General features: G+C 39.0%; 2 protein-coding genes across 11 annotated transcripts in view; one reads left to right on the top strand and one right to left on the bottom strand.

Annotated features, from left to right (window-relative positions):
• Nucleotides 1-2,010: 2,010 nt before the first annotated feature.
• nes (nestin) lies at nucleotides 2,011-10,720 on the top strand. The gene is made up of 4 exons (XM_024268392.2): nucleotides 2,011-3,308; nucleotides 3,987-4,111; nucleotides 6,324-6,397; nucleotides 7,924-10,720. The coding sequence occupies exons 1-4, from the start codon at nucleotides 2,478-2,480 to the stop codon at nucleotides 10,320-10,322; spliced, it is 3,429 nt and encodes a 1,142-aa protein (XP_024124160.1). The 5' UTR covers nucleotides 2,011-2,477; the 3' UTR covers nucleotides 10,323-10,720.
• A 7,791-nt stretch (nucleotides 10,721-18,511) lies between these two features.
• mef2d (myocyte enhancer factor 2d) overlaps nucleotides 18,512-26,736 on the bottom strand; it is a 121,920-nt gene continuing 113,695 nt past the window's right edge. For all 10 annotated transcript variants that reach the window (XM_024267230.2, XM_024267232.2, XM_024267227.2 and 7 more), the window contains one exon: nucleotides 18,512-22,876. In XM_024267230.2, the coding sequence (XP_024122998.1) occupies nucleotides 22,435-22,876 (442 nt within the window). In that variant the 3' untranslated portion in view covers nucleotides 18,512-22,434. The remainder of the gene's footprint in view (nucleotides 22,877-26,736) is intronic.

The raw sequence follows: 26,736 nt of genomic DNA on the forward strand, positions 1-26,736 counted from the left end.
TGCCTGAATTCTTACAAACAATTGTCACAAGATTGTGGAGGGACTGAACCTCAATACAGACTACAGAGTTTCTCCTGTTTTACATATTTGGATGCTGGTGTGCCGCAGAATTTTTGTCAAGGAAAGCTGAAAAAAGTTATAAAACACTGTAATAGAGTGACAAAATTGGGTTGTTAAATAAGTTCCGTAGATTATAGGGTAGATTCTTGGGTTTTTGGGTTTTAACTGTCATGTCAAATTCTCTCTCAGTCTCACTTTGTTCAGGTTAATCATTCAGAGCTTCATTTAATTAACAAATCTCAGTGTATTTAAGTGTCTGGTTTGCAGTCTGTCTTGTCACTCTGTTTTTGTTTTTTTTTCTTTTGGTTAATTTATTAAATGTTCAGTGTCTGTCACCAAAGCCAGGTCTCCTGTGTTTGAGTCCTCCACCACTTCCTGACATCTGTGTTAGCTGAAGACATCCTGTGCCTAGTGGGGACTCGTGAGGAAAAAGCAGAACTTTTATTGAGTTACATTTAGCCGTTTCTTTTAATAACGTCTCGATTTTGCATGTAAAAAGTTATGCAGTTTTGACTGTTAATAGTTTCCTTTTTATTCAGTTTGTATTTTTTAAAATATATTCATGCATATTAGACTTTTTTCCTATGAAACTTGGACTTTCAGAATCTAAATTTATTTGGAATTCATTATTTTAAATAGAACTATGTTTGCATTTTTGCTTGGTTTCTTTTGTGTTTATGGAAATAATTGGATTGTTACTACTTATTTTTTTAAAAACTATTTAAAAAAAGTATTTTAAATCCCTTTAAATCTCTTTCCTGAGTATAACAGGAGAGCTGAGAAGAAATGGTTGCCATGAGGAACAAAATCCAACTTCTAAAAGTCTTAGTGCCAACGTGGAGCAGAGAACATGTCAATGACTGTTTCTCTAAACACGACTTTATTAGTGGCTAAAGTCATGCACCTTCACAACCACATAGTTCCTGCGTTTGACACTTCACTGAGTTTGAATTGAGTGAACACTTCAAATGAGTTGGGAACATTAAACTTTAGACTTTCTGTTATATCAAAAACTACATTTTAAAAAAAAGTCTGAACTAAGTTGTCATTTCTGTTTTTACATAAATTCAACAAATTTCTCTAAGTTTAATTTAAATTAAAAAGTTCAAAGGGTATGAGGTGAACTTATAAAACCTACAGGCATGTCAAAGTAACCACCTTTTCCACTGTGGTAATAATAGCAGCTGTAGTTTCTTTTCCTCATTTTGATATTGAACTTACCGTTGGGTCCAGGGGGGGTTTTATGGCTGAATTTCACTTCATCGTACTCAACCTCCTCTGTTTCAGCTGAAACATTTGAAGAAATTCATTCAAATTCACTGAAACTAGAAATCAAATTTGGCCAAAAAGCGAGAAAATAATAGTTTTTCAGGATGTGTGAGGGAAATTAAGACTCTTATGGTTTTCAAATTATTATAAGACATAAGCCATGAAGGTAAATAACATTTAAAACTGATTAGAAAAACAATCAACTCTGATTGACAGGCTTTTTCTCAAACAGCAGCAACTAAGAGACAGAAAATATAACTCAAAAATGTAAAATTAGAAGTCTAAAAATGTTTAACTTTTTCTGTTAGCAGAAGAACCTTGAGTTGAAATAACAGTTAGAAGAAACCCACCTATGAATCTAGATTGTTTGGCTTTGAATATGACTGAAGCGTAGGTAATCTCTTGATCTGCCATCGCTGGAACCACGAAGACTTAAACTTCACATGTAAACTGTGAGGAACAGCTTCAAAACCGAGAGGCAGAGCGTGGAGTGCAAGGAAGTCAAGCTGACTCTGTTTTTCTGTTCTGTGTTTCTGAAGTGTTCTGTTTTTGTTAAACTAATATATATATATATATATATATATGACTTTTAAATATATTTTAATGTTAATTTAACAACCATTGTACTTTTATTTGTGATTCCAATTCTGTTGTTGAGCTGCTACGATTCCCCTTGTGGGTCACTAATGTTTAGTCTCATAAAATATTTCTCTAATTTATAAGGATTTTAACTTTAAAATGAATTGAGGTTTTGATTTGCACCCAGACAGATTTATTGGAAGAAATTTAAATCTGACTAAAATCAAACATATTATAATTCCAATGGGAAAAAGCAAACTAGCAAAATCTTCAGTGGTGAAAGAGTTAATCTTGTAAATTACATCATTGCTTCTGTTTGGCCTTTACCATCTACCCCACCCCTCCCATTACAGCCCTCCATCTCATCTTCAGCCTCCTCCCTCTGTGTCTCTCCTCCCCTCTGGTCCCAGCCCCTTCATTAACCCAGTATGAAAGGGAAGCCTCTTGCTGGCAGCCACATAACCAGAACCTCCCTGGAGCTGCTCTCACACAGCAGGAAAACCTACCAACCAAGCCTCAACCTGGGAACCTCTGACTCAAGACAGCGCTTTATCATTTTCTAATTTGACATGGAGCTCCACAGTATGAACAAAATCTTCCATCCTCATCACCTCGGTGAGGAGAAGCAACAGATGCTGAACCTGAACCGACGACTGGAGACCTACCTGAACCGGGTCAAGGTGCTGGAGGAGGAGAACATGATGCTTGCAAAAGAGATCCAAGCTATAAGACACAACGATCAGGGTCGCTCCATGCTGAGGAAGGGTTTGGAAAAACAGCTGCACCAGGCGAGGCTGGAAGTGGACGCAGCCTGGAGGGACAGGGTCCTCACAGAGCTGGAAGTTGGTAAGCTGACAGAGGAGCTCGAAGCCCTGAACCTGCAGAGACACAGGGAGGCCGAGGCCAAACAAATGGCCATGAAAAACCTGGAGCATAGCAGGAAAGAGCTCGATGAAGAAAAGAGAGCACAGCTCTGGCTGAGGGAGAAAGTCAACCAGCTGGAACACGAGATGAGGCTCCTAATTCAAACCCATGAGGAGGACGTGGCCCACTTGGAAAGTGCACTGACCCAATCCAGAACCACAGTCCCACCTGCTTTTACTCAGAGAGGCAACCAGACTCCAGACCTCATCAAGATGGGACAGGAGTTCTCCCAAAAGGCCACCAGGGCATGGCAGGAGGCAGCTGAGGCCTACCAGGGCCAGCTTGTTCGGCTGGAGGAGTCGCTCGATCAGGCCAGGGGGCGTTTGTCTCAGGTGAACCAGGAGAAGCTGGAGAGCCAGTTACAGATTCAGGCTCTGGAGAAGGAGATCGCCTCAAGTCTGGATGTCAGGCTGCATCTGGAGAAGACAACAGCCCAACGGAGGGATGAGTACGGCCTGGAGATCCAGAAGCTCCAGGTAAAACATCCTGTAGGGTTCCTGTAAGGTCAAGAAATGACGTTTCATTTTTCAGAAAAAATGTTCGGTGGGAGTTCTCGTGATTGGCTAACATCCTCAGAAAAATGCTCTAGAAGAGAGGCTTAAAATGTACTTTATTAACCATCAAAACTTAAAACAAACAGCCTGCAAAAACAATCTGAAAATCCTGACTTGTGGAAGTTCAAGATACATTTTCGATAAAAAAAACAATAAAATGCTGCCTTTTTAAGTTTGTAGAAAATGCTTTATCAGACTTATATTCTGAAAACAGTGCATTCATTGTTCATGGAGAGTGTGGGGAGTCTGAAATAATGAGTGACAAACCTCAGGGGAATGACAGACAATTATCAGCCTGTGGTCAAACAAATGAGTGCTACCACACATTTACTGTGGCATGCCAGCACACATGACCAACCCAGTCCTGATGGGTTCAATACTTTATAGCAAAGTTTTACGAAATAAATCTAAACTTTATTCGTGTACACACATATCCAGACTGTTTGTAAAATCTACTTCTACAACTGAAGGCATCAGAGGGTGTGTCTTTTTTTTTTCAATAAAACCATTCTTACACAAGGATGTCAATCGGGTTTGAAAGGGACAAAAGGCTATAATGACATTATGATCGTGTTTTTTTAACTGACTTGGTTCTGGCAGGAACACTTGGAGGGTCTGGAGGTGGAGAAGGAGCAGTTGGGTCACCAGATTGATCACCTCCTTCAGGAGAACCGCAGCCTCATGCAGATGAAGATGTCTCTGGGCCTAGAGGTGGCAACATACAGGTATGGATGGGATTATTCAGTGCAAGTTGCTCCTAAAATCTGAAAGAAACTGTATCTAACAGGTGTATTCATGTTCCACTTATAGGTAAAAAAAAGAAACTTCTTTTGTTGCAATTGATTTAGGTGATTCTGCTGTAACATATGGACAGGAATCAGCAGAAACATCAGAATTATTACTATGACCATGGATAAAGTGTTTAGCCATCTACATTTTTCTTTTCTTTTGGAAAATTGAGCCAAAATTACAGATTTATCACAATTTTTCTGTTTTAGAAAGTTGTTGTGCTATTATAAGCTTCAACGCTTTTTAATTTGATTTTAAAAATCCAAACTTGAAAAAGTTGATATGTTTTACACTGGATCAAATAGTAAAAATACTCATCTGTCAAAAATAATCTTATCAAGAAAGTTTTCAAAGTTTTCAAAAGTATCTTAGTTTGAGAAAATATGTCTTAGTGACAAGACCTTTCTTTACTAAAATAATAATTCTGGTAATATCATTTTTCTTACCACAATGGCAGATTTTTTTGACTTATTTTAAGAAAATCTATCAATGGGATAAGAATGTTTCACTTATTTCTATAGGGGACTGTTTTTGGTCATTAGAAGAGATAAACAGGAAAATTAAAACAAAAACCATTCATACTACAGGTTTTATAAAACCACAATTACTCTAAAAATGCAGTTTCATAAAACAGCAGTTATTTCACATATTTGCAAACCAACACATTTACAAAAGGTTACGTTTTTTTATGCACATTTACTAGTAACTTAAGGTGTTTCTTTCTATATTTTATTTATCTTGATTGACTTCCACATTGGAGAGAACTGTACCTGAACTTGATCGTACCAAGTATAATGATAATAAAGTTGTTCTATTCTGTTCTACACTGTTTATTCTATTCTATTCCAATATATTTAGAATAACAAAAAAAAGGACCCGATTGTCCTGTTTAGTATTGATTTTAGCTCTGGTTAATGTGTTAAATAATTTAAAAATAAACACTTTAGCTTCTGTCCAATAATGATAAAAAAAAACGGATAAAGTAAATCTCATAATTTATGGATAGCATTGTACATGAGAGTTCAATGGGGAATATATGATCCTTTATTGTTTTTTTTTTTTTTTATGTCAACTCGTCATACAATCTTGTGGCCATATTTTAGATTTAAATTTGTTTCACTTTTCTACACTATAGTTTTATTTAAACCATGTTTTTTTGGGCTCTGACTGTTATCTTTTAAGTTTTTTTTTTGATTGTTTGTCTTTTCATTGTTAAATAGCTGTTTATAATCGACAAGTTTTTGTCTGCCTAATTTTTTCTATTTAAATATAATCCCTTTTTTTATGTGTTTGTTTATGTTCTTTTATTTATAACCTTTATTTTACTTTTACAGATTTTAATCTTCAAAAATGTAAAATACTGAGGATTTTTTTTTCAGAAATGATAAACTGGAATCTGGTTATGACTTGTCAAACAGAGACATATTTTTTTTATGTTCCATTGCATCTGTCGTTTTTTCTCCCTTTATCTTAATCTAAAGTTTGGTCTCAGAAATCTCCTTCCATCCGTGTGAGTCTCTCAGAAACAAAGGGGGCGGCGGCAGTCGTCTGGACTAAAGGTCGCTTCATTGTAACAGCAGCCTGCGCCTTCTCGAACACAGCAGAGTATCCATCATGGAGCCGTGAGATGGCGCCTCTTTGCTCAGCCCCCCCCGAAAGTATTGACCCTCACCCCTTTCTGAGGGAAGCTGCTGCCCATTTATGAGGCTAGAAAGCTGCACAGGGAAGCAAGTTTAGATGAGCAGAAGACCAATTCCAGTATCAGCGACTGCAAGTAAAATCTTTGCTTTTTGGGAGTCACTCCTGAGTTAAACGTGCTGTAGTGGAGCTCTATGTAGTTCACGTGAGTTTGAACAGTGGCATTAGTGATGCATGGGCGGCTCGAAACATCAGCTGTCATGTCGGTGTTTGTGAGAAGCTTTCTGGTTGAGTTTGAAGGATTGATGGCAGAGGTTCTGGGCGCTGCAGATGGCTCCTGAATGGCAGGGCCTTTGCTTTATTACCATAACAACAGGTTTGGGTCTCTTGTCGCTGCTCAAGTTCGTCTTGCTTCATTAAAGCTCCATGCAGGACTCACACCTTTGTGGCTCCTTCGAATCCCAGAGATTTCATTAAAAATGCACATTTTAAATTCCTCTCTCTTTGCAGAACTTTGCTGGACGGTGAAAGCCTCAGAGGTGATGCGGGTTTGATGAAGAAACCAAGAAATATTTCTATCACAGGTAACTGAAAACCAACACAAAAAGTAGAATGTCATGTGTGTCTGAGCACAGACAGATTGGGTGGTAGGGCTGCCACAATTTGTTGACTAATCGACTATTAAAATAGTTGATGACTAATATTCGATTAGTTGTTACTTTATATTACATGGAGTCAGAGTGTAGTAAAGTTGAAAGTTATAATAACATTATGCTAGCTTCTTGGACTATTCGGCATTTATTAAGGTTTTTTAGGCTAATTTGAAGCCTACCTAATATTTTAGCTGCATGCTAGGTATTTTGGCTAATTTAGGCTTTTTTGTTTTGTTTTTAAGCGACTTTGGAGTTTAGCTAATATTTCAGCTTCATTCTATATTCATATTGTTTTGGCAAACTTAGGCTTTTTTCAGGTTTTTTAAGCTAATTTGGGATTTAACTAATATTTTAGCTGGCTATCAGCTTCAGCGTTTTCAGCTATTACCTCCAGCGAATTCAACTATTACCTTCAGCGTTTTCAGCCACTAGTTTCAGCATTTTTAGCCAATAGCTTTAGCTTTTTCATCTATCAACTTCAGCATTTTTAGCTATCAACTTCAGCGTTTTCAGCCACTAGTTTCAGCTTTTTCAGCTATCAACTTCAGCATTTTTAGCTATCAACTTTAGCGTTTTCAGCTATCAACTTCAGTGATTTCAGCCACTAGCTTCAGCTTTTTCAGCTATCAACTTCAGTGTTTTTAGCTATCAACTTCAGCGTTTTAAGCTATCAATTCAGTGTTTTCAGCCACTAGCTTCAGCGTTTTCAGCCACTAGCTTCAGCTTTTTCAGCTATCAACTTCAGCATCTTTAGCTATCAACTTCAGCGTTTTCAGCTATCAACTTCAGGACTTTTAGCTATCAATTTCAGCGTTTTCCAGATATCAACTTTAGCATTTTTAGCTATCAATTTCAGCATCTTCAGCTATCGGCACTATAGCAACTTGAGCGGCCAAATCCAGCTTACAGCATTCATACTAGCATTATCACAGGTAATGCTGAATACAAAGTTTTAGTTAGTTTAAAGCTAATGATGGTTAAGATGTTTGCTTTACATCCAGTTTACACATGACCCGATTAGTTGACTAATCTGACAAAAAAATTCAGTGATTTGTACGTCGACTATTAAAACAATCATTTGTGACAGCACTATTGGATGGACATGATTTCATTTCATTTGAGGGCTAATGGTAGGGGCATTCTGAAAGGGCTAAGGTGGGCACATGTAACCCGAGCCATCTAAGTCAATCCCTGATGGTGAGTGAGCCATATGGCTTTTCCTTCCCGTATACCAGACAGCAATGAAAGGAAATGACGATCAATATCTCCCCATTAGAGTCCAAAGAGAGTACGTTTGAAATGATGCTAAATTCCTCCCAGCACACACTGATCTGTGCACAGAGGGGGTATTGCATGTCTGACTACTGTAAAGGAAGATTTTGACTTCTTTTTTGCAACCATAAGTTATTAGTAGTCTGTTTAGTTCATTGTGAATTTATGAGTCCTGTCTTTCACAGACGCCGTTTTCAGTCCTCGTGGGGTTTCAGTGAGTTACCACAACCAGCTGTCTGCCGGCCGTAAGAGCACTTCCTCCTCGTCTGTGTGTCCGGTCGCACCCAAAGGGACAATCCCAGCGGCCTTCAGGAGCAGAAATCCTGAGTGCAGCTCGACACAACCAGCAGATGTGACAAAACCCAAAACGTTAGAAAGTCCGTCTCCAAAAAGAATCCAGGAGGAAGTCGTGGAAAATGTTAGACGTCAAGAGTTTAAAGTGACAAATGTTGAGCCTTTGCTGACTTCTTATGAGCTTAAAGCGTCTGCTGCAGCTCTGGAGGAAAAGGATGGAAGCGGATCAAGCGTGGTTGAGGATCCTGAGGAAGTCACTAAGTCTGTCGTTAGTTGTCAGGTGGAGTCTGGACTCAGCAGTGAGCCGTGTTTCAGTGATGAAGCTGGTCTGCATCAGTTCCTGGAACACAGTATGTTACTGAAGAGTGACAGAGCAACAGATGAACCCAACAGCTTCTCTGATGATATGGAAAATTATCCAGGAGAAGAAATAGTAGAGACAGAAGGTGAAGGTAGAGATGAGGTGGAGGAGACACGAGACTCCGAAATAGAAGTAACACTCAAATCAACCACTGAGTGCATGTCCAGCAGTGTGGATTCTGAATGTGAACCTACCCAAGAGATGACAGGTGATGCTGCAGGTGAGGGAATGCAGGAAGTGATGGAGGATAAGTTATACCCTGATGGAGAAGAGATGGACACGTGGGACAGCGTGATAGAGAGGAAAGTTGATGTGAAGACAGAAGAGGAGCTGAAACATGAAGGAAAAACTCAACACGCTGAACCAGAAGAAGACATTTCAGCAAAAGAGACGAGGCGTGCTATGAACCAAATCAATCAGGATCCAATCGTGGCCTCTTTACAAGTAAATGGTTGCCAGCATGGCTCATTAGACCAAGATGAAGCTCCGCCCTCCGGCAATGAAGAGGAAGATGAAGATGATGATGAGGACTCCCAGAACGTCTCGGTGTCCTGGAGGACTGAGCTGGAGAGCGACAGCTATGCTCAGGACAACACTCTTGCTGACACGCGCCCTCTGATCCGATACAAAAGCGATGAGACCGACGCCCACACACAGGCGTCTCACCTGGACGAGAGCGAATCGAGCGACGGCGAGCAGGAGAGGAAGGCGGGAGAGGCGGGAACGTGGAGCGAGGGGAAATCAAAGACGTTTGGAACCATGGAAGACCTGTGTGAAGAGGTGGAGGATGAATCGGTGGATGACGAGTATAACCCCGAAGACAGGGATGTGAGCCAGAACACGGTGATAAGTGAGCACGCTGGGGGGGAGAATGATCTAGAAGATGAAGACGGAAGTGCTAGAAATCTTGACAGAGAAACTGAAGACCTTACTGTAACCCAAGGACTAAAACTTGAAGAGGAGGAGCTGGAGATGGACATACTCGTAGAAGAAGAGTTAGAAAACCAGATGAGCTCCGACGCTCATTTCTTACAGTGGCCGGTCAACCAAGATCTGAGCCACAACGAGGAGCAAGAGTTTGAGAGAGCAACAGCTGAGGACATCTCTGCAACGGAAAAACAAGCTGCCATTAATGGCTCCTCGGTGGAAGAACATGAGGTGGAACCTAAAAACCAAGAAGCTGATCAAGAACAGACTGCATCCTCTTTTATGTGTGCTGATGGAAGAGAAGATCCTACTGCTTTCCTCATCAGCTCTGATGAACCTGCAGATCCTGAATGTGTTGTGGCTTTGGTGGAAGAGGACATAGAAATTCAGGATGTGGTCAATACCAATGAGGTCACTGAGGTTCCTCCTCATCCACCAGAGGAGGAAGAAGAAGAAGAAGCACACGCGTTTCCTGAAAACGCGGAATGGGATGTCCTTGAAGACCCATCATACCATTTTAAAACAGATCAAGACAGGAAGTTTATCCATCAGGAATCAGCTGATTCCAATCCCGAAACTCAGGAAGAAGAGACAGACATCTTCATAGTTCCATCAGATAACAAACCACATGACTTCTTCTCCTCTGGCGTGAAGAACGACTTCTGGGTGTCCTCCCTGGAGGGCGGTGCAACATACAAACCCTCGGACTCCTGCAAGGAAGCAGAAGAGCAAGAAGATCCGAATCAAGGAGTCCACCGAGCTGACGAGAGCTTTGAAAACCCAAACGTGGTTAATGGTAACTCCATAGTTGTTGCTGACTCATCTAAATCTTTAGCTGCTGTGAAAGATCCGACGCAGGGTTCTGTGGAAGTGAAGAGGGCTTGTCAGAAATTTTTTGAGGGAAAGATAATCCACTCTGAAGACTCTGAAATCGAGGCCGAATCGTGGTCATCTGGAGAAGAAGCAGCAGAGAGAAATCCTTTTTTAGACTCAAAGTATTAGCCTTGTTTTGTGTTTCAAACCCAAAGTTGTACCTCGGTGCACTTTTTAGTGAAATTACCAAAACGGTGGACCGGTCCTTTAGTGTGCATGTTGTAGAATAGCAGTTTGTGCATGAGGAATGAGCATGGAGACGGAACAAAGAAGAGGATTTGAAAGTCAAAACAGTATTGATCACGGCCTAATCAGACTTTACTAGAAAAATGGAAATCAATGAGAGCAGAGGGTTTGAGATTCTCATAGAGCAGCTCTTTCTTAGAGATAATAACTAGCCTTTGCTCTGGTTAATTAGTTTCTTTTTACCTGGATGTGCATGTTTTAGTCACTAATGAGGAACATGTTTTCACTTTTACTTGATTTATGGTGTGTTTACAGAGCAAAATAAAACAATGATTCATGAACTTTTGGGTGTGTTTTCTGTTGGTTACAATATCCAGATTACTCATACTTACTATCCACAACAAATAAAATGTTACTGTATTTAATAGAACCATTTATAGACCTGATGAAAACTGTGTTTTAACATGTTCTCTGGCATTTTTCAGATGAAAATGAAAAAAAATGAAACATGAAATCATTTCTGAGTATTTCTTTATTCAAATCATTAGGAATTGGAAGCAGATGAAAAAAATACTGCTTAAAAAATGTATTTGTGACCCTAGTGACCCCATGGTCTGAGCTCTGAGTAACAAAAAGACAACTGTCAGCTCAGAGATTCATATCCTGAGAACTACTCCCCAGCTGCAGAAATTATGTCCATTTTTAAATTTATTTCAGACTAAAAACAGCATTCCTCTTGTGTTAGCGGGTCAGTTTAGACCTGTGTCTTAAGTCAGCTTTAAATAACCTATTATGTCAGCTCTTGGTTATCTTGTTAGGCTTCCTTATCCATGGAAATGTTGAATGTAATATTTATTCTGTGGTTCTCTGGACCTCTAGATTGAGAAAAAACTGAAAAAACGAATCTCAAAATAATCATATAAATAAAGTGTTATTTAATTTTTACTGAGGGGTTTAGAACCCATCTCTGAAACTAATTTGCTTGATCTATTCTCCAAATTTAAAAGAAACACATCTATACTATATTTTTGTCAGCAATAAAACTTTAACCCGAACACATTGAAATAACAAACAAATCAAAAGTATTAGAAATCCAAATCAGAGAAAAGTCTGTGTGCAACAACATGCATGTGTGGCAAAAAGTGGCAAATAAGAATCTCCAAAAATCTCACATGACTGGGAGAGGAGGATTCTGTCAGTGTGTTGGCTCAAATCCACTAATGATTTTAATTTTGGCTCTTTATAAAGTTATATTATATGATCGGGTCAAAAATTACTCTAACACCAGAAGGGATATAAATTTAATCAGATCATTTTAGCCCATACACACGCCCCTTTAAAAAAAAAAAAAAGAAAAAAAGTCAAGTTATATAGAAAATACCACAAACCAGTTGACCACAGAAAACATTCCAGATATTTTTCTGTTACACTGATGTGACTATGGATTCTTATGTCTTAAAATAAAAAATAAAATGATAAAAAAACGTTTTTTTTTCAATAAATTTTCCTGACAAAGTCGAAAAGCCTTGATGGAATAAATGGATTTCAAGTGATTTTTTAATGTAATTAAACACTGAAACGGGTTGGTTTTGACCTGAACACAAGATTAAGATTAAAGACCACTGGAAATGCTTTTACAATAGATCAAAAGGTGATCAGAGAAGGACTTCATGAACATATTTATCATTACTAATCTATTGGGTGATGGATAAATCTCAAGGTTTAGCCGTTTACTATGGAGGATTTTATGTTAAAGTGTCAAAGTTAAATAAGTAAAGTGTACTACAGTATGTAAAAACATAAGGTATTTAACACATTTTAACTTTATGTGAGTATAAAACTGCCTTGCGCTTAATTACCTAATGGAATTTTTGTTAACTGTTTGGACTTTAATTCAACCTAAACCCACATTTATATTAAGCTCATATAATGTAGCTGTTGCACCATTAAAAAATACACTAAATGAGAAGGAAGTAGCTAATTGTTGAAAGTGTTAATGTTTATATTAAAAAAGAAGATTTTTAGAAGTGGATTTCCAAAGTGAAGAACGTTCTCTTTGACTCAGAGAACAACTGCATCCATAACAGAAGGTCAAGAAAGCAGCTGCTTGCTGCTTCCAGCCTCATCGATTGTTCCTTTGGGGTTTGTTCTGTGGAAAGCTTTGAAGCTCAGTGAGTGTGTGTGAGTGTGTGTGCTTGGCAACATACCAGCTTAACTGACCTCAAAGCAGATGAGTCAACAAAGTAGCACCAAGGTCCTCTGCAGGCTCACAGCCATCCCATGAGATGGGAGAGCAAAAAAAAAAAAAGTTTGGAAAGCCAGAACAAATGTGTGATCTCACCTTCTCTGCCTCCTCCTCCTCCTCCTCCTCCTTCGCCTTTCATTAGTCAGTTTGCTGAACAATGATGGCTATTTCAGTGGGCGCTCGCCTCCTCGCTGGCCAGTGGGCCGGGTGGGGGTCTGGTGGGGGAAAAGCCTCAGACGGCAGCATTCATGGTGACAAAGCTGTGTTGGAATGGCATTACAGCAGCTGCCTGACACGTTCTCATTCTTCTCCCATCGACTGGACCGCCATATTTAACAAATCTGTAAAAGCAGCTCATGAGATGTGAGTTTACTACTAAAAAAACATATTCGCATCAGGAGACAATCCCCCCTCCTCTTTTGTTCTGTTTGATAACCAGAATCATGAACAGAAGGAACTCCTGAAGTTGTAAAAGCAACCCTGGCGTGATAAACATTTGGCAGATGAATCTTCTGACCACTTTGAAACATCTCTTAAAGGTTGCAGGAATCCTTTCATTTTTTTTTTTGGCAACCAAACCTTTTTGTTGAAGACTTCACTTCACTGCCTTTCACACGTTTGTGCTAACAAGCTCCCAACAGAGAAAAATGAAACCTGGCGCCGGTTCTAATGAAGTACTGTTTCAGTCAAGTTTACTTCTCTGGTAATTGTAGAAACTCGTGTTTTACAACCACGTCATATTTAATTAATGTTTGTTTTTAAGGTCCAATCTTTTTTTTTGATATATTGTAAAATTGTTTTTTTTAAATCATAATTATGCCGTTTTTAACCAAAATCCTGTAACATTTTCTAGGACATAGTTCTGCTGAGTGGCAGGAGTTCATCAGAGATTCACCTCTGAGTTTTGGGCGGAACTGTTTTGACAGAGTAAGCCCACCCCCATTTCCCATCATCCATCTGTTAACACTCTCTCCCACTAGCTTACAGCCCCTCACACCCCCAACCTTACACTAGCGGTGCAACAAAAATGGTGAGAAATATCAGAGCTATCCAGCCGTACAGTTTTGAGTCAGATGTAGATGAAAACAAAGAGTGTATTCACACTGGAAACATTATTAGTTCTGGACCGCGTCTGTGTAAATTGTTCTGGATTGGGTCCTAAACCTTACATTTGGTCGGTATTCAGACTAATTTGTGTTCTCGACCAAAGCTTGTAAACAAAACCACATGACTTAAGATCTCTTCAGTCATTAGCCAGTAATTACGGGAGCGAGTCAAAATAAAAAAAATAAAAAAGAGAGAGAAAGATGGAGATGGTGCGGTTTCCAGGATTGTTCACTTATTTAAACTTTTTATTTGACCGATTAGTTTTGAACATCTGTATGAAGGCCAAGTTTGACATTTTTTTTACTGCTGCTTTGATTGGGTTTCAGGTTTAGTTTTCACAATTATTTGAATGAAGAAATAATCAACTTAATTTACTTTATATATTTCTTTTATCATGAGAAAAAAAGCTGCAAGAACATGTTAAAATAAACTTTTCATTGGAGTTTTATTTCAGATGGTTATTCTTAATATGTTCCCATCTGACTGTTCCACTGTTGCAATAACCGTGCTTTTAACCCAAATTTCTGTTTCTGGTTGCATAAATAAATAAACTAAACCCCCAGAACTGTTTTCATCGATTAACATGGGGGAGGTGTGTTCCTGCAGCCCATTACTGGGATCTTTAGCTGCCATTCACAAAGAATCTCCATTGATTTGGATCTGAGGATGCTGGTGTGGATGATGGGGGAGATGCAGGACTAATGATCATCTGAAACCCTGAAATCACAGACAAAAAAACACAAAAATCATCTAAGATGTTAAAGTTTAACTCCAAATCACACAAAGATTGCACACATAATACTCTTTTTTTTGTAGACTGTGTTTAGTCAGAGATCCATCAGGTCTTTAGAGAGGATGATTTATTTTATTTTATTTACACATTTGAACTGAAATGGGAAGATAAGCCTCTTGATATGCAACTTTTCATTTTCAGGAGGGGTTTTATTTAACCTGTTTTATTTAAGATTTAACTTTAACATTAGGAGGAGAGTATTTTAGGGTATACTCCAAACATGTTTGGTCATCTTAAAACTATCAATTCTGATTCAGTTATTCGGATGGACGAGCAAATGCTGTTTGACAATGGGAAACGTCTTAAAAATGTCTTTATTACACTCATAAATGAACAAAGCAACCTTCAAACACTTAAGTTTCTAAAGTTATAATAAGTTAATTTATTGTCATAGCAACTTAGACAATCCGGAGCTCTGTCTGTCTGCTGCGACAGATGCATCTCTGCCCACGCAGGAGCAGCTGAAATGAGATTTGTCGTCTCTTCTGCGGGTCGTCGTTGTTTGTTTGCAGACTTCCTTTCTCTGAGTTTCTGTCTGTGTTTGGACAGACTCCTGAATCATCTTACTTTATCACACCAGTCACCAGGGTTTATCAAAATAGAACAGGAGTTGCACTGCTGTGTGCAATCTGCTGACGACAGCTGCAAGCTGTTTTTAGTGATCAGGATGGTCGGCGTCCGAGCATTCTTTAGGAGACATCGCGACATGAGTCAGCTGAGGTCACCGAGCTGTTGAATGTTTAATCAAAAATCCATCGATAGTTTCTTAAGAGATCTAAAATCCTTAAAAGACAAGCATCCTCAGCTTCTCTCTGCTGACGGTCGCTGCTTTGCTGTTTTCCTGTCTGGAGATGCTCACACAGTAATTCAATCAGCGCAGAAATGAGGTTAGATGCAGACAGGCCACACCCACAGGAGAGGTCGAGCAGGACGACTATCAGCAGCATCATCTGATGCTGAGCTGCTCCGTCACCAAGCAACCGCAAAACAAGCTCACAACAAACCAGCCTGTAGATTTAACACAACTTTTAGAGCTCCTAACAAAGGTTACATTTTTGTCCAGTAAGCTACATTTCCCAGAGCCCCACCCCTTAACTTTTGGTGTCAATGAAAAGCCCCAAATGTGGTCTGTAGATCCCAAAATGACACCATTCAGTAAGTATGCAGTAGTTGGGAGATATTCAGGTTAGAACTGTCCTCTGCAGAGGATATTTTGCATTGCTGGTAGTCAGGAGGATAAAGCAGGAAAGAGTTTGAGGCTTTTTCAGAAATAAAATCAAACACATTTGTCAAAATCAGCCTTCCACACTTGTGGAACAGCTCGCAGCTGTTTCTCGACCGGATGACCACGGCAGGTGACGGCGCGGGTTGGGCTGCAGGGACGTTCCACACAGACTTAAACAGTGGGGTTCCTTCAACCTCACACTGTTCCAGGAAATCCACGGGAAATGTAAGCAGAAAGTTAGACAAGAAAATCTATACTTTTGTTTTGAGGCACATTTTTTTTTACCCTAAATTGTAAATCTGACTGAAAAAAATAACAAAAGAAAAACACAACTAAAGCTCTTCCAAAGGAACATCAGATGAATATTTTTTGGCTTTCTTCTTATGATCCACAAGAATAAATAACTGAGAGGAAAATATAAAATCTGAAAAGCTAAAATGTAAAAAATTAGTTCATTATTTTTGTAAATTTAAACCGGTTTCAACTTCTTTAGAGAAGGGAAAATACAAATCAATTTTTACACCACTTTAAGTGCATAAAAAAGTATTTAACTCCTTCATGACTGAATTTATTTACAATAATATAATATATATATATTATTCAGTGCCTTTTCCATTCAAGGTGATGCTAAATGAAGTGGAGTCCTTAATCCTGTAAATTAGCGGCATACGGCATGAACAAGTTAAGAACCAGACACAGCGACCAGCACAGTGGTCATGTGGAAGAGTGTCCTTCAAACCCTGAGATTGGAAGGTCGAGAGCTCAAATCTGTGCCGAGTCACACCAAAGACTCTAAAAATGGACCTCCAGTTTGACACTCAGCATTAAGGGGTCAGATTGGGGGGTCTGAAGCTCACAGCTCCCCCATGAGATGGGTTACATTTCACACACCGAGGTTGTGACAACTGATGGGTTGTGATTTATTGCGATTTATTTTGATTTTTTTTTTATTAAAGCCCCTTGTATTGCCCTTTGTGCCAAAAGTTATTAAGAAATATAGAACATTTTAATGCTTCAAAACCAGTCTGCCCAACAAGAATACAAACAAATCAAAGTGGGAATAAATATCATGAAAAGAAATTTAAAAAAGGTTAGAAAGAAAAGACCTTCTGATTGCAGATGATGGAAATCTGATTCAGTCTGTTCAAAAGAAACTTTCAGAACAACCATCAGAAAATGTCACATTTTTACCAGGAATTCATCAAGAGAGCAAAAGATGGTGGCATTTAAAAATCCTGTTTGGGGAATTTATGGAGGATAACTAAGGACTGAAATTGCTACATTTACAAAGAGTCATCTGAAAACATTTGCAAACTACTTTAACTGGAGCTAAAGATTCTAGAAAAAATGAATTTAGTCAGGATGATTTAAAAGTACCTTTTTTCATTTTGAAATCCTGCAAAAAAAAAAAAAAACATGCTTTGGTTGTAGTGATCTGAAGGAATAAATGTTTAAAACTAATTTGTGAAAGTTTTAGGCCAAAAAAGGGGTTTAGTCAAAGAAAAAAACCCTTGGAGAGTTTTTATTTTCTGTTAAAAAGAAGAAAGGTAATTGAAAAAATGTGTTACAATAAAAATTCTACATCATCTTGATTTGTTCTCGGCTTTTTTCTTAAATTTCAGCATTAAATTATTAATTTGATCAAAGCCATGAACTGAGAATGTACCGTTGTCATCATAACTTATCTAATAATGTCATTAAGAAGCTTAAACAACCAAAACAAACTAGTAATAGCACTTATTTTCAGAATCAAAAAAGCATGTAAAGAAGCTTAAAGAAGTGATTTAAAACTTCTTGTAAAAAATAAATCCTATACATTTAAACCAATTTCTTGTTCATTACATTAGATTTACCTGTTTTATTTTTTAATATATTTTCTGTTTTCTTTATAAAATTCAATTTCAGGTTATGTGTTTAATGCATAATTTACACATCACAGGAATATTTCAAAGTAAATTTAGAGCCTCTTTTCTAATATCAGGAGTATTTTATAGATCCAAGAATCCTATATGTATTCTGTTCAGGAATATAATTATACATAAATACATGATTCATTTTTACATCTGTATAGTTCAGGGCTCTGCAACCTTTAACACTAAAGGTGCTACTTGGAACAGTTTCTTACTGCAACTCCCATTTTTAAAATGTTTTTGTAGAAATAATCCAATAATTTTTAAAAAATATTTGCAATATTACAATGATAACAGTGTTATTTTTATCTATGTTTAGAAATTTTAACTTATTACTTTAGGCAGCAGCACAAACAAGTTCCTTTCAAATTAAAATACATCCTGTGTCAAAGATCCTCCTGCTTCAGTAGATTTACTACAATTAGAACACGAAAGACAAAAATTGGATTTCTTTCATTATGACTTCATTATGACATTTTTGGAGTTTACAATTGAATGTGAACATAAGATTGGTGTAAAAATCCATTTTTTTAATCCATACATGTAAGTGGAATAAGATGATGTTATTCTAACAATAATCCACTCTGACAGTAGAGTCTATAATCTTCTCTTTTTTTTACATTAAATTAATGCTATTTTTTAAAATGGTTTAAAAGTAAATTTATTTACCAATAATGCTAAAGAGTTTTTAAGAGGTCTCAGCACATTTTTTATTTCAACTATTTACTCCAGTCACATCATTGCCTTCACCGGAATCAAAAACAGAACTTCCAACATTGACCTACACTGACCTCTAGTGGTCACACAGGGGTAGTGCCCTGAAAAGCTCACAAAAGACAAACTCGCTTCGTGTTTCTGTAGGTCAACTTGTCTATTTAATATATAAAATACGGTAAAACATACGCAAAAGGGGGAGTAGGGTAAGAGGGGACCAATGGATACTTTGGTACAATAACAAACACTTTTTTTTGTAAAAGCAGTATAGAATTTGTAATAACATATCAGTGCATACTTTATTTATGAAAATATACACAAATTGTATATCATTCTCCAAAACAACAAAGAAAAATCATCTTTACAACAAAAAAAAGCTGACTAGCCAAACACAATATATTAGCTATAATTTACTTAAAACTTTTTCTTCCATTTTTTTATTTATTTATTTAAATGTAATCCTGTGTGACGTGTTTGTGTCAAAAGTACATTTTATTTCCTATAACATGATTCACTCTGCTCTAGTTTTGTAACGGCCATGCACTGACATCTTGGTGTCTGGTCAGAAATAAGTTAGACAAGTCACACTGCACCCCCCCACCACCCTCCAGCATATGTGGATTGAGGGGAGGGGGGGTGTTAAAGTAGCAGGATTGAAGCGAATCGTCAAAGTCGACCGGCTCAGCGCCTCCACCCACAGCCACACGTCTCCCATCACTCTGCTCGTGTTGTGTCATGTCAGAAAATCATCGTGCAACATTAGTAACACCTTTTTTTTATATTTTTGTTTTTGTTTTGAAGAAAACAAACCCCAAGAAAAAGGAAACAAAAAATATACCATATTATCAAATAAAATAAAAACCAAAAAAATCCTAAAACCTACACAAAAAAGCAGATTTCTATATCATCATGACATCTACCATCAGTGAAAGCTGTGGCAATGATGATAGCGAAGATATCAGTTCTTAGAGAACAAGTAAAACAGACTTTCACCAGCACAAAGTAACACTGGAAAGTGAGTGAGACTTCTACACACCATTGTACAGGAGGCTTTCAGGCGGCGGGAGGGTGGTGGTAGGGGCCGAGTTCTTGGGTTCTCGATTGTCTTTCTGTTTTCTGTGATTAACAGTGCCCCCTAGTGTTGATCAGCGATCACTGCGGGTGTTTTAAACGATTTAATTACTTTTCGTTTGGACAAAGATATGGCTTCAGTGTGGGCGGAGTTTTAATTTGTGTCTGTTTTGTTCAACGCTCAGGGCACAACAGTCTTAACAGTCAGTGTTTACATTTGGAGGTGGGGGGGTTGTGTTGTCACACGCTCAGAAAAGCTTTATTGACACTGAGGGAATGAGTGACGGACAGAGATAAAAAATAAAAAAGAGAACTCGCTGAGGATGAAAGTTGGACGGAGAGGAGGCGGGCGGGCCCGAATGACCTCGTGATAATTTAGCTTCATCCCACTGCTGACACCAGTTATCTGGACGGAGCAAACAAGAGAGTTATGATTGGGTTTGAGGAGCTTTGGGATTAATAAACTGAGTGATAGAGTGAGAGGGAAGTGATGAGGAGCTGTCCATGAAAAGCTAAAAAAAAAAAAAAAAAAGAAGGAATCTGCGCTGGCTTTGGGAGGTAGTCATTAAAAGATCAAAAACTACAGAAAACCTCCAACTGAAAGACAAAAAAACACTCCAACTCCGTCCCAAGAGCTTTTCTGAAGCAAACAGATGAAGAAAAAGAGGATAAAAATAAATACAAAATGAGTGGGCACTTTCAACCACCTCCGTTTTAAAGTCACTAAACCCTATTTGACAATTTTATAAAATACAAAAATGACATCCATCACATTTTTTTTCTTCTTCATATATACGCTTTAACTTCTATTATAAAATTACAGCCGACCCGTAACAGATGAGGGAGAGCTCCTCTAATATAGACACATGGCTTTAGGTACAGAACAAACAAAAACAAATTTCCTTGGCTTGTTCAAGATTTTTCTAAGTGATATGCTTTGTTTTTTTTTAAATACAAACTATGCTAAAATTTTAAATAAAACATCCAATATTCATTGGTGACGTTATCTTCCTTGACTAAAATTGATGTTGCGGTTCTCAATTAATAAATAGTTTTACTTTCTTTTTTGGAAAACACATTGCATTTTCACAACATTTTATATGAATTTTAAGTTAAAATACAGGGACACAATATTTCTTATCGCTAAAATGTTTTCCTTTACTTTTCTTTTATTTTCTTATTTAAATTTAAAGAGAAACTTTAAAGACCCACTCAAATGAAAGTTGTATTTTTGACATGTTTTTGTGGCGTTTTTCTGAAGGTGGAGGGCATATCTAAAGGAAATTAAGCCTAAAATTTAATTTTTGATCATTTATTTGTTAATTCAAATTATTTTGAAGCAAGAGCAGATGAAAAAAAAATTATTTATTTACTTATTTGTGACGTAGAGCTGCTACGATCGCTCAGTAAAGGGGAGGGAAAGGGGGAACGGGGTCGCTCCATGTCAATGGTCCCGCCCACAATTTGGAGGTGAATTTCTGACAAACAACCACTGGAAACGATTTAAAAATAGATCAAAAGATGATCAGAGTGGGTCTTTAAACAAACTACCAATTGGCTATTGTGAAAGAAAAAAAAAACATTAAAAAACAGGATTAACAAAGCCGATAACATAATTACGTGTGCAGATAATTTGATTTAAACCCATGTAAATCCTTCCAGCCCAGGTGTGTATGTGTTGATCACATGTGCGGTGCCATAGGTGGGAGTTCAGGTAAAGTGCGCTCCATCGGTGACAGAGTCTAAACCATTGCTCACTCACAAACAGTCCAAGTCGCTACTACATCTCCTTTTCTGCCTCTTCGTCGCCCTCTCTTGGCTCGTCCACACATTACACTTTATATACACGCATAAATAATATATATTTATATTAAAAACAAAACCAAAACAGACCCATCCACAGAGAATCAACGTTTTTTGTTTTCTCTGTTTTTTTGAGGGATAACCTGCTGAATATATGCCTCGTATATACAATCCCTGTCGTCTGTCTAAGTCACTTGCTCCAGATGCAGAGCTGCCCCTGCGACCACCTGAAGCTGTTTAAATATATAGTTGTATATGACCTACTTTTCAGCCTTAAAAACACCTTAAATCCCTGTCACACAGAAGGTTACAGATTGCTTATATACATGGTAACTCAAGACTCCGCCCCTTTTAACATCAGCTCTCACCAAACCTAAATCAGCTGCTGTGTTTTCCAAGAGGACATTGAGAGTGAACCATTGTCTAAATCACCTACTGTGAAGAAAAATAAAACATTGATTGAGGTAACAAATCCATATGAACACACACCAAACACACACAGCTTTTTCAGCATCTGTAGTTGACAAAATTTGGGGGGGGGATCGAGGATCTGCGTCACATTTTGAGCTGCTGCAGCTCGTCCCTGATTCGAAGAAAAGCAGTTTGTGACGTCACCGATAAATCCGGACCGGGGGCTCATTGACTCATAGACTGTTGATGCTTCCTCAACGATCTACACAAAAACGCACACTTTGTGTCATCCTCGATCAAAACCAAGCGTGGCTTACAGACAGCAGGGTATGCAGGTCGGTAAACATCAGTAACCACAAACCAAATGCAAGGCATGCTGGGAAACCATGTCTGGTTGTCTGCTCTGCCAGCACCTGTCAGAGAGTTCACGCGGCCGAAATCAGGCCAGATTTCAAAGGTTTGAATCGATGACCTGAAAGATCATCCCTGGTTTGGTTGATGGACCTGCTGGACGTTCCGTCTGTGGGAGTCTGTGCAGTACACTTCAAATGTGAATGCACGTCACCTTATAAGTGAGTCCACACGTGCGTCCTAAGGGTGCTCGCATGCTTCTGTTGAGTAAAATCGTGTGGACAGTAGATTACTGATGGGGGTTAATTTGTATATATGTGTGTGTGTGAAGGAGGGACACTGGGGAAGCGGGGCAGGTGGGGGCATTTACATAAGCCACACATCTCCATCCTCAACCTGTCCATCCCTCATTCCCGCCCGTCTCCTTATGTGACCCAGGCGTCCAGTCTCATTCTCTTGACGTTTGTGGCGTCTTGTTCCTGAGGCTCGGCTGAGGAGGGCCGCAGGAGGACCATGGTGGGCTGCTGGGCTCCGACTCCGGCCTGGTGGTGGAAGTCCTGACCCGGGCCCCGGCCCTGGGTGCCGTCGTCCCTGTCGCTGCCCTCATACGAGCTGCCGTTGCTGCTGAGGCTGTCGACGGGCGAGCGGCCCTGACCTCCCGCTTCCAGGCGCAGGTTACCGGGATAGGCGACCGACACCAGACCTGGCCCCTGCACTTGAACCCCGCCTCCTCCTGCAGCCGCAGCGGCGCTGACGGTGATGGGAGTGCTGCGATCGCGGTTTGGAGAGACGGGCTCGGACTTAATGTTGACGTTGGGGTTGGTGTTGACCGTCAGGGCGGTGCTCTGAGGCACCGGGCTCAACGACCTGCACAGAAAGAGAGGACAGATGAGAGTTAAAGCATCAAGCAGCTGCAAGGCTTTAGGAAGTGTTGCACACGACACTGGAGCCTCATGAGACTGCGATGAAAACGAGTTCAGCCAACACTGTAAAAATGACAGGATGGTCAAATGAAAGTATCATAATGTTCAGAAAAGCCTTCGCTGCACAGTAATAATAATAAACAAAAGCTCAAACACAGTTAAGACGCCTGTGCGGACAGACAAGGTTTGAGTCAACCAGAGCACATGAAAGCAGGGACACACACTGAAGACCAAACAAGAGAAAGCAGACTCCTTCAGCCATGCAGCCCAAACATGGTGGGTTTGTGTTACCAGCAGATTATGTTGGATTTGGATTACAGACCTTTGAGCTGTGACCTTCAAGCACTAGTTATTTCAGGTTAAACAAGAACCTAAATGACCTCTTCTGATCCATCTCAAGTATTCAACTTCAAGATATTTACACCAATTATTGTTTGATCTGTTGTAAAAGCGTTCCCAGTAGTCTTTTAATTATAATTATGCTGTTCTTAGCCAAAAAAAGAAAAAAAACAACCCAAAAGCGTGTTGTTTTCAAGGACATCAATTCAACCTCTTTTGTTAGCTTAGGTTCTTTATTTTGTTTCTAAAAGCTTATATGGAATTGGACCTTCATTTTTATCAGATATATTTTAGATTATGACCGTCCTCAGGGCAGGTCTGCTGGTGGTCATGTGGTTTAGCATGACTTTTTAATGTTAGAAAACTAATATTGTTATATATTTTCCAAGCGCTGGCAGCACCACGCTACCATAGATGCCGGCGAATAATGATGACATCATCAAGGGGTAGCGTTATCAGAATTTGAAGACACTATTTTTCCATAACTCTCCGTTTGGAGGGTTAAATATAGGAGGCAGGGAGAAGCTGTAGGATTAGGGAGAAAAATTTAGATCCAGCTTTGAGCTTAATTTTCTTAATATATGTCCTCCATCATCAGAAAAACACTACAAAAACAGGATAAAAACACGACTTTCATTGGAGTTTAAGGTGGAAATGGAAAGCTCATAAAAACTTTGTTGAGAACAGTAATTCTAATATTACTTTGCGCTGTTGTCTTCAAACCTTTTTCATTCTCTCTGGTGGAAACTTTATGCATCTTTATTTCAGTTTGATCAACAGAATTTTGATTAGTTTCTCTAGAGGATACATAGAAATAAGAAAGATTACCCTGAGATATAAATTAGCTTTAAAATTTCAACAGTTTTTATATTTGGCAAACACATGTGGCACAGCTTTGTAGTAAAAAAAAGATAGATAACTTTAAATCTGGTAAAACATCTGCATTTTTATGAAATAAGCTTCAAAACAAATCTCCCTTACGATCAAAGAAGCTTCACAAAGTTGTCATAAACATATACATTTCAGTCCATATCGCTGAAGCTTAAAAGCTGGAAAAGTGTTTTGGTGTTTCAATAAGGTTTCTGCTGCCTGAGAGTGAATTTAATTTGAAAGGATTTTAAATAAAATAAATATTTTCTGCTCAGTTTAGATTAGTTTAAGTTAGTCCACTTTGGGAGATGAAAAGAAGATCTGGAAAGATTTTGGAACAAAGTAAACCTTAAATCTACAGCTATTAAACACAAAAAAAGAAGCAGGTCTGAGTTTTCACAAGTCTAAATGTAAGGAACAAAGTTTCTTGAGGAAATTCTTTTCAAATAAAGTTTCCAGATGAGAAGTGTGAATGTTTTAGGAGAAATCTGCTCTTGCCCTGGTTTGAGCTGATCTAATGATAATTTCTGTAAACGTTTCCTAAGATGCTGGGGACAAAAACGATGAGCCAGAAGAGCTTTGGTTGATGTGGCGTCTGCTCCTGCGCCTGCCACGGCGCTTTGATCAGCTCCTGCTATCTCACACTCAGCCTTCACCCCCTCACCTGAAGGCTGAGTCAAATCTGTCACAGAGGCTGACACCCGCTGTTGACGCTGCACTCTCGCTACCACCTTTGACGGTGTCGACATGATTTTTCAGATTGTGCTCTTCCCCCAGCATGACTTGGTAAGATGTGAATTTGAAGCTCCCAATTACTGCGTTTGGCCCCTCAGGTGTGTTCTAACATGTCATATCATGAGCCATCTGTGGCGCTGTATCTCTAATATTCGCTCAATTACGGGCAGACAGAGAGGAATTAAAGATAGCTCTCCTCTGGGCTATCCTGGGCACTCGGCTGTGCTCCTGCGTGTGACACACACACTCCAGGTTGTAGGCTTTTGCTGTCACGCATACAAATGGCTCCCCCGACTCGGAGCGCGTGCCGCTGTGTGTCAGCCAGGTCCGCTGCGTCTCTTCCTGCGCCACTTCATCAAACCTGCGGGACAAGGCCCGGGCTGCCGCAGGTAGATGGATGAGGGTGCCACCGGGGCGCCGTTGCCATGGAGAGCGAAAAGGGCCGAGTCAGCGGGCCAGTGACAGTAATGAAGGTGAGAACAGTGGGCTGAGCCCCCCCCTCTGGTTCTGCCTCTTGAACATGAACGACAAAGAAAGCACAGCCGGGAGACGGCGACTGAACGGCTGTGGAGAGCAGCAGCCATGATTTCCAAAACGCAACCAACGAAAACAAGTTTGTTCAAAAAACTCTATCAGTCGGTCATTTCAGAACTATAGAAAATATTCTTCTTGAAAGATCAGATCACTTTGATTATTGTATTTTTCAGATTATAAGTCATATTTTTATAGTATAGCTTGGGGTGTGGCTTATACTCAGAAGCAACTTACTTGCGATTTTTAAGAAATAAATATTGGCTCATATAATCATTTTTCCACTTACAATCAACTGCAGTTTAGCAGTTGTTTCTCAACAACCACTAGAGGGCACTGTAGATGTGTGAATCAGCATTTGCTGCCAACAGCAACGCAGAAGAAGAAGCAATGTCTGAAAAAACAAATGTCCAAGCTCCCACCCTAATCACTAAAAACTATAAAGTGCGAGACTATCTAGTCCCCTTGATTTAAAAAGGAATTCGGACACCATGCTCACTACTTTTTTTTTCTTTTAAACGGCAAGTATGACGTCATCGATGAAGTGAAAATTGAATCGATATGAGCTTTTTACAACGATTATTTATTATTAAAAAAAAAGATTTTAATTTTTTTTTTTTTTTAATTGTTCAAACGCCCTGCGACAAACTGGCGACCTGTCCAGGGTGCACCCCGCCTTCGCCCATCAGTAGCCGGGATAGGCTCTGGCACCCCCGCGACCCTGAAAGGGACAAAACGGTCAGGAAAAAAAAAAAAAAAAATGAAATGAATGAATGTTCAAACGCAATGTATTGTGGTCTATATTCACCAATCCAGTGAGGATTGATGTTTTTTTTTCCTTCCTTGTACTAATGCAGGACGGCAAATCCTCAAACTGGATTACAGGAAGTACCGCTGAAAGCGCCATCATTCAGGCACCTCCAGTAGAAGACAAAGATCGCCATAAAAAAAGACTGAATGATGTCATGAACCAACACATGGGGACATGTTTACTGATGCTTTTGTGGAGTCCTTCAAAATAAATACACCTGCCCTCTCAACATAGTCTGTGTCTTCTCTGCATTGTAAATGAGATTTACAAACAATGCTTACATGTAGTGATGGAGCTAAAATCTTGACAGTAACTTTTTTCCAAATCTAGTTCATAAACACATTTTTGGACAAACACTGAGCATCGACTTTAACTTACAGCCCGAAAAAATACGGTATAACTGATGAACAGGCAGCATTGGACACTTATTTTGATTAAAATCAACCAAAGTTTGATCACTATTTCTATTTTGAGAAATTATAAAGTGCAAATATCTGGAATAAAATAGACCTAGGAGA

This window comes from Oryzias melastigma, linkage group LG16 (genome assembly GCF_002922805.2).
Source record: "Oryzias melastigma strain HK-1 linkage group LG16, ASM292280v2, whole genome shotgun sequence".
Taxonomy (NCBI): Eukaryota; Metazoa; Chordata; class Actinopteri; order Beloniformes; family Adrianichthyidae; genus Oryzias; species Oryzias melastigma.

Bases quoted from the DNA above. Each gene is read 5' to 3' on its own strand.
- nes (XM_024268392.2), top strand. From the start codon at position 2,478: ATGGAGCTCCACAGTATGAACAAAATCTTCCATCCTCATCACCTCGGT. The intron at 3,309-3,986 runs GTAAAACATCCT...TGGTTCTGGCAG, and splicing joins TGGAGATCCAGAAGCTCCAG to GAACACTTGGAGGGTCTGGA. The intron at 6,398-7,923 runs GTAACTGAAAAC...TGTCTTTCACAG, and splicing joins AAGAAATATTTCTATCACAG to ACGCCGTTTTCAGTCCTCGT.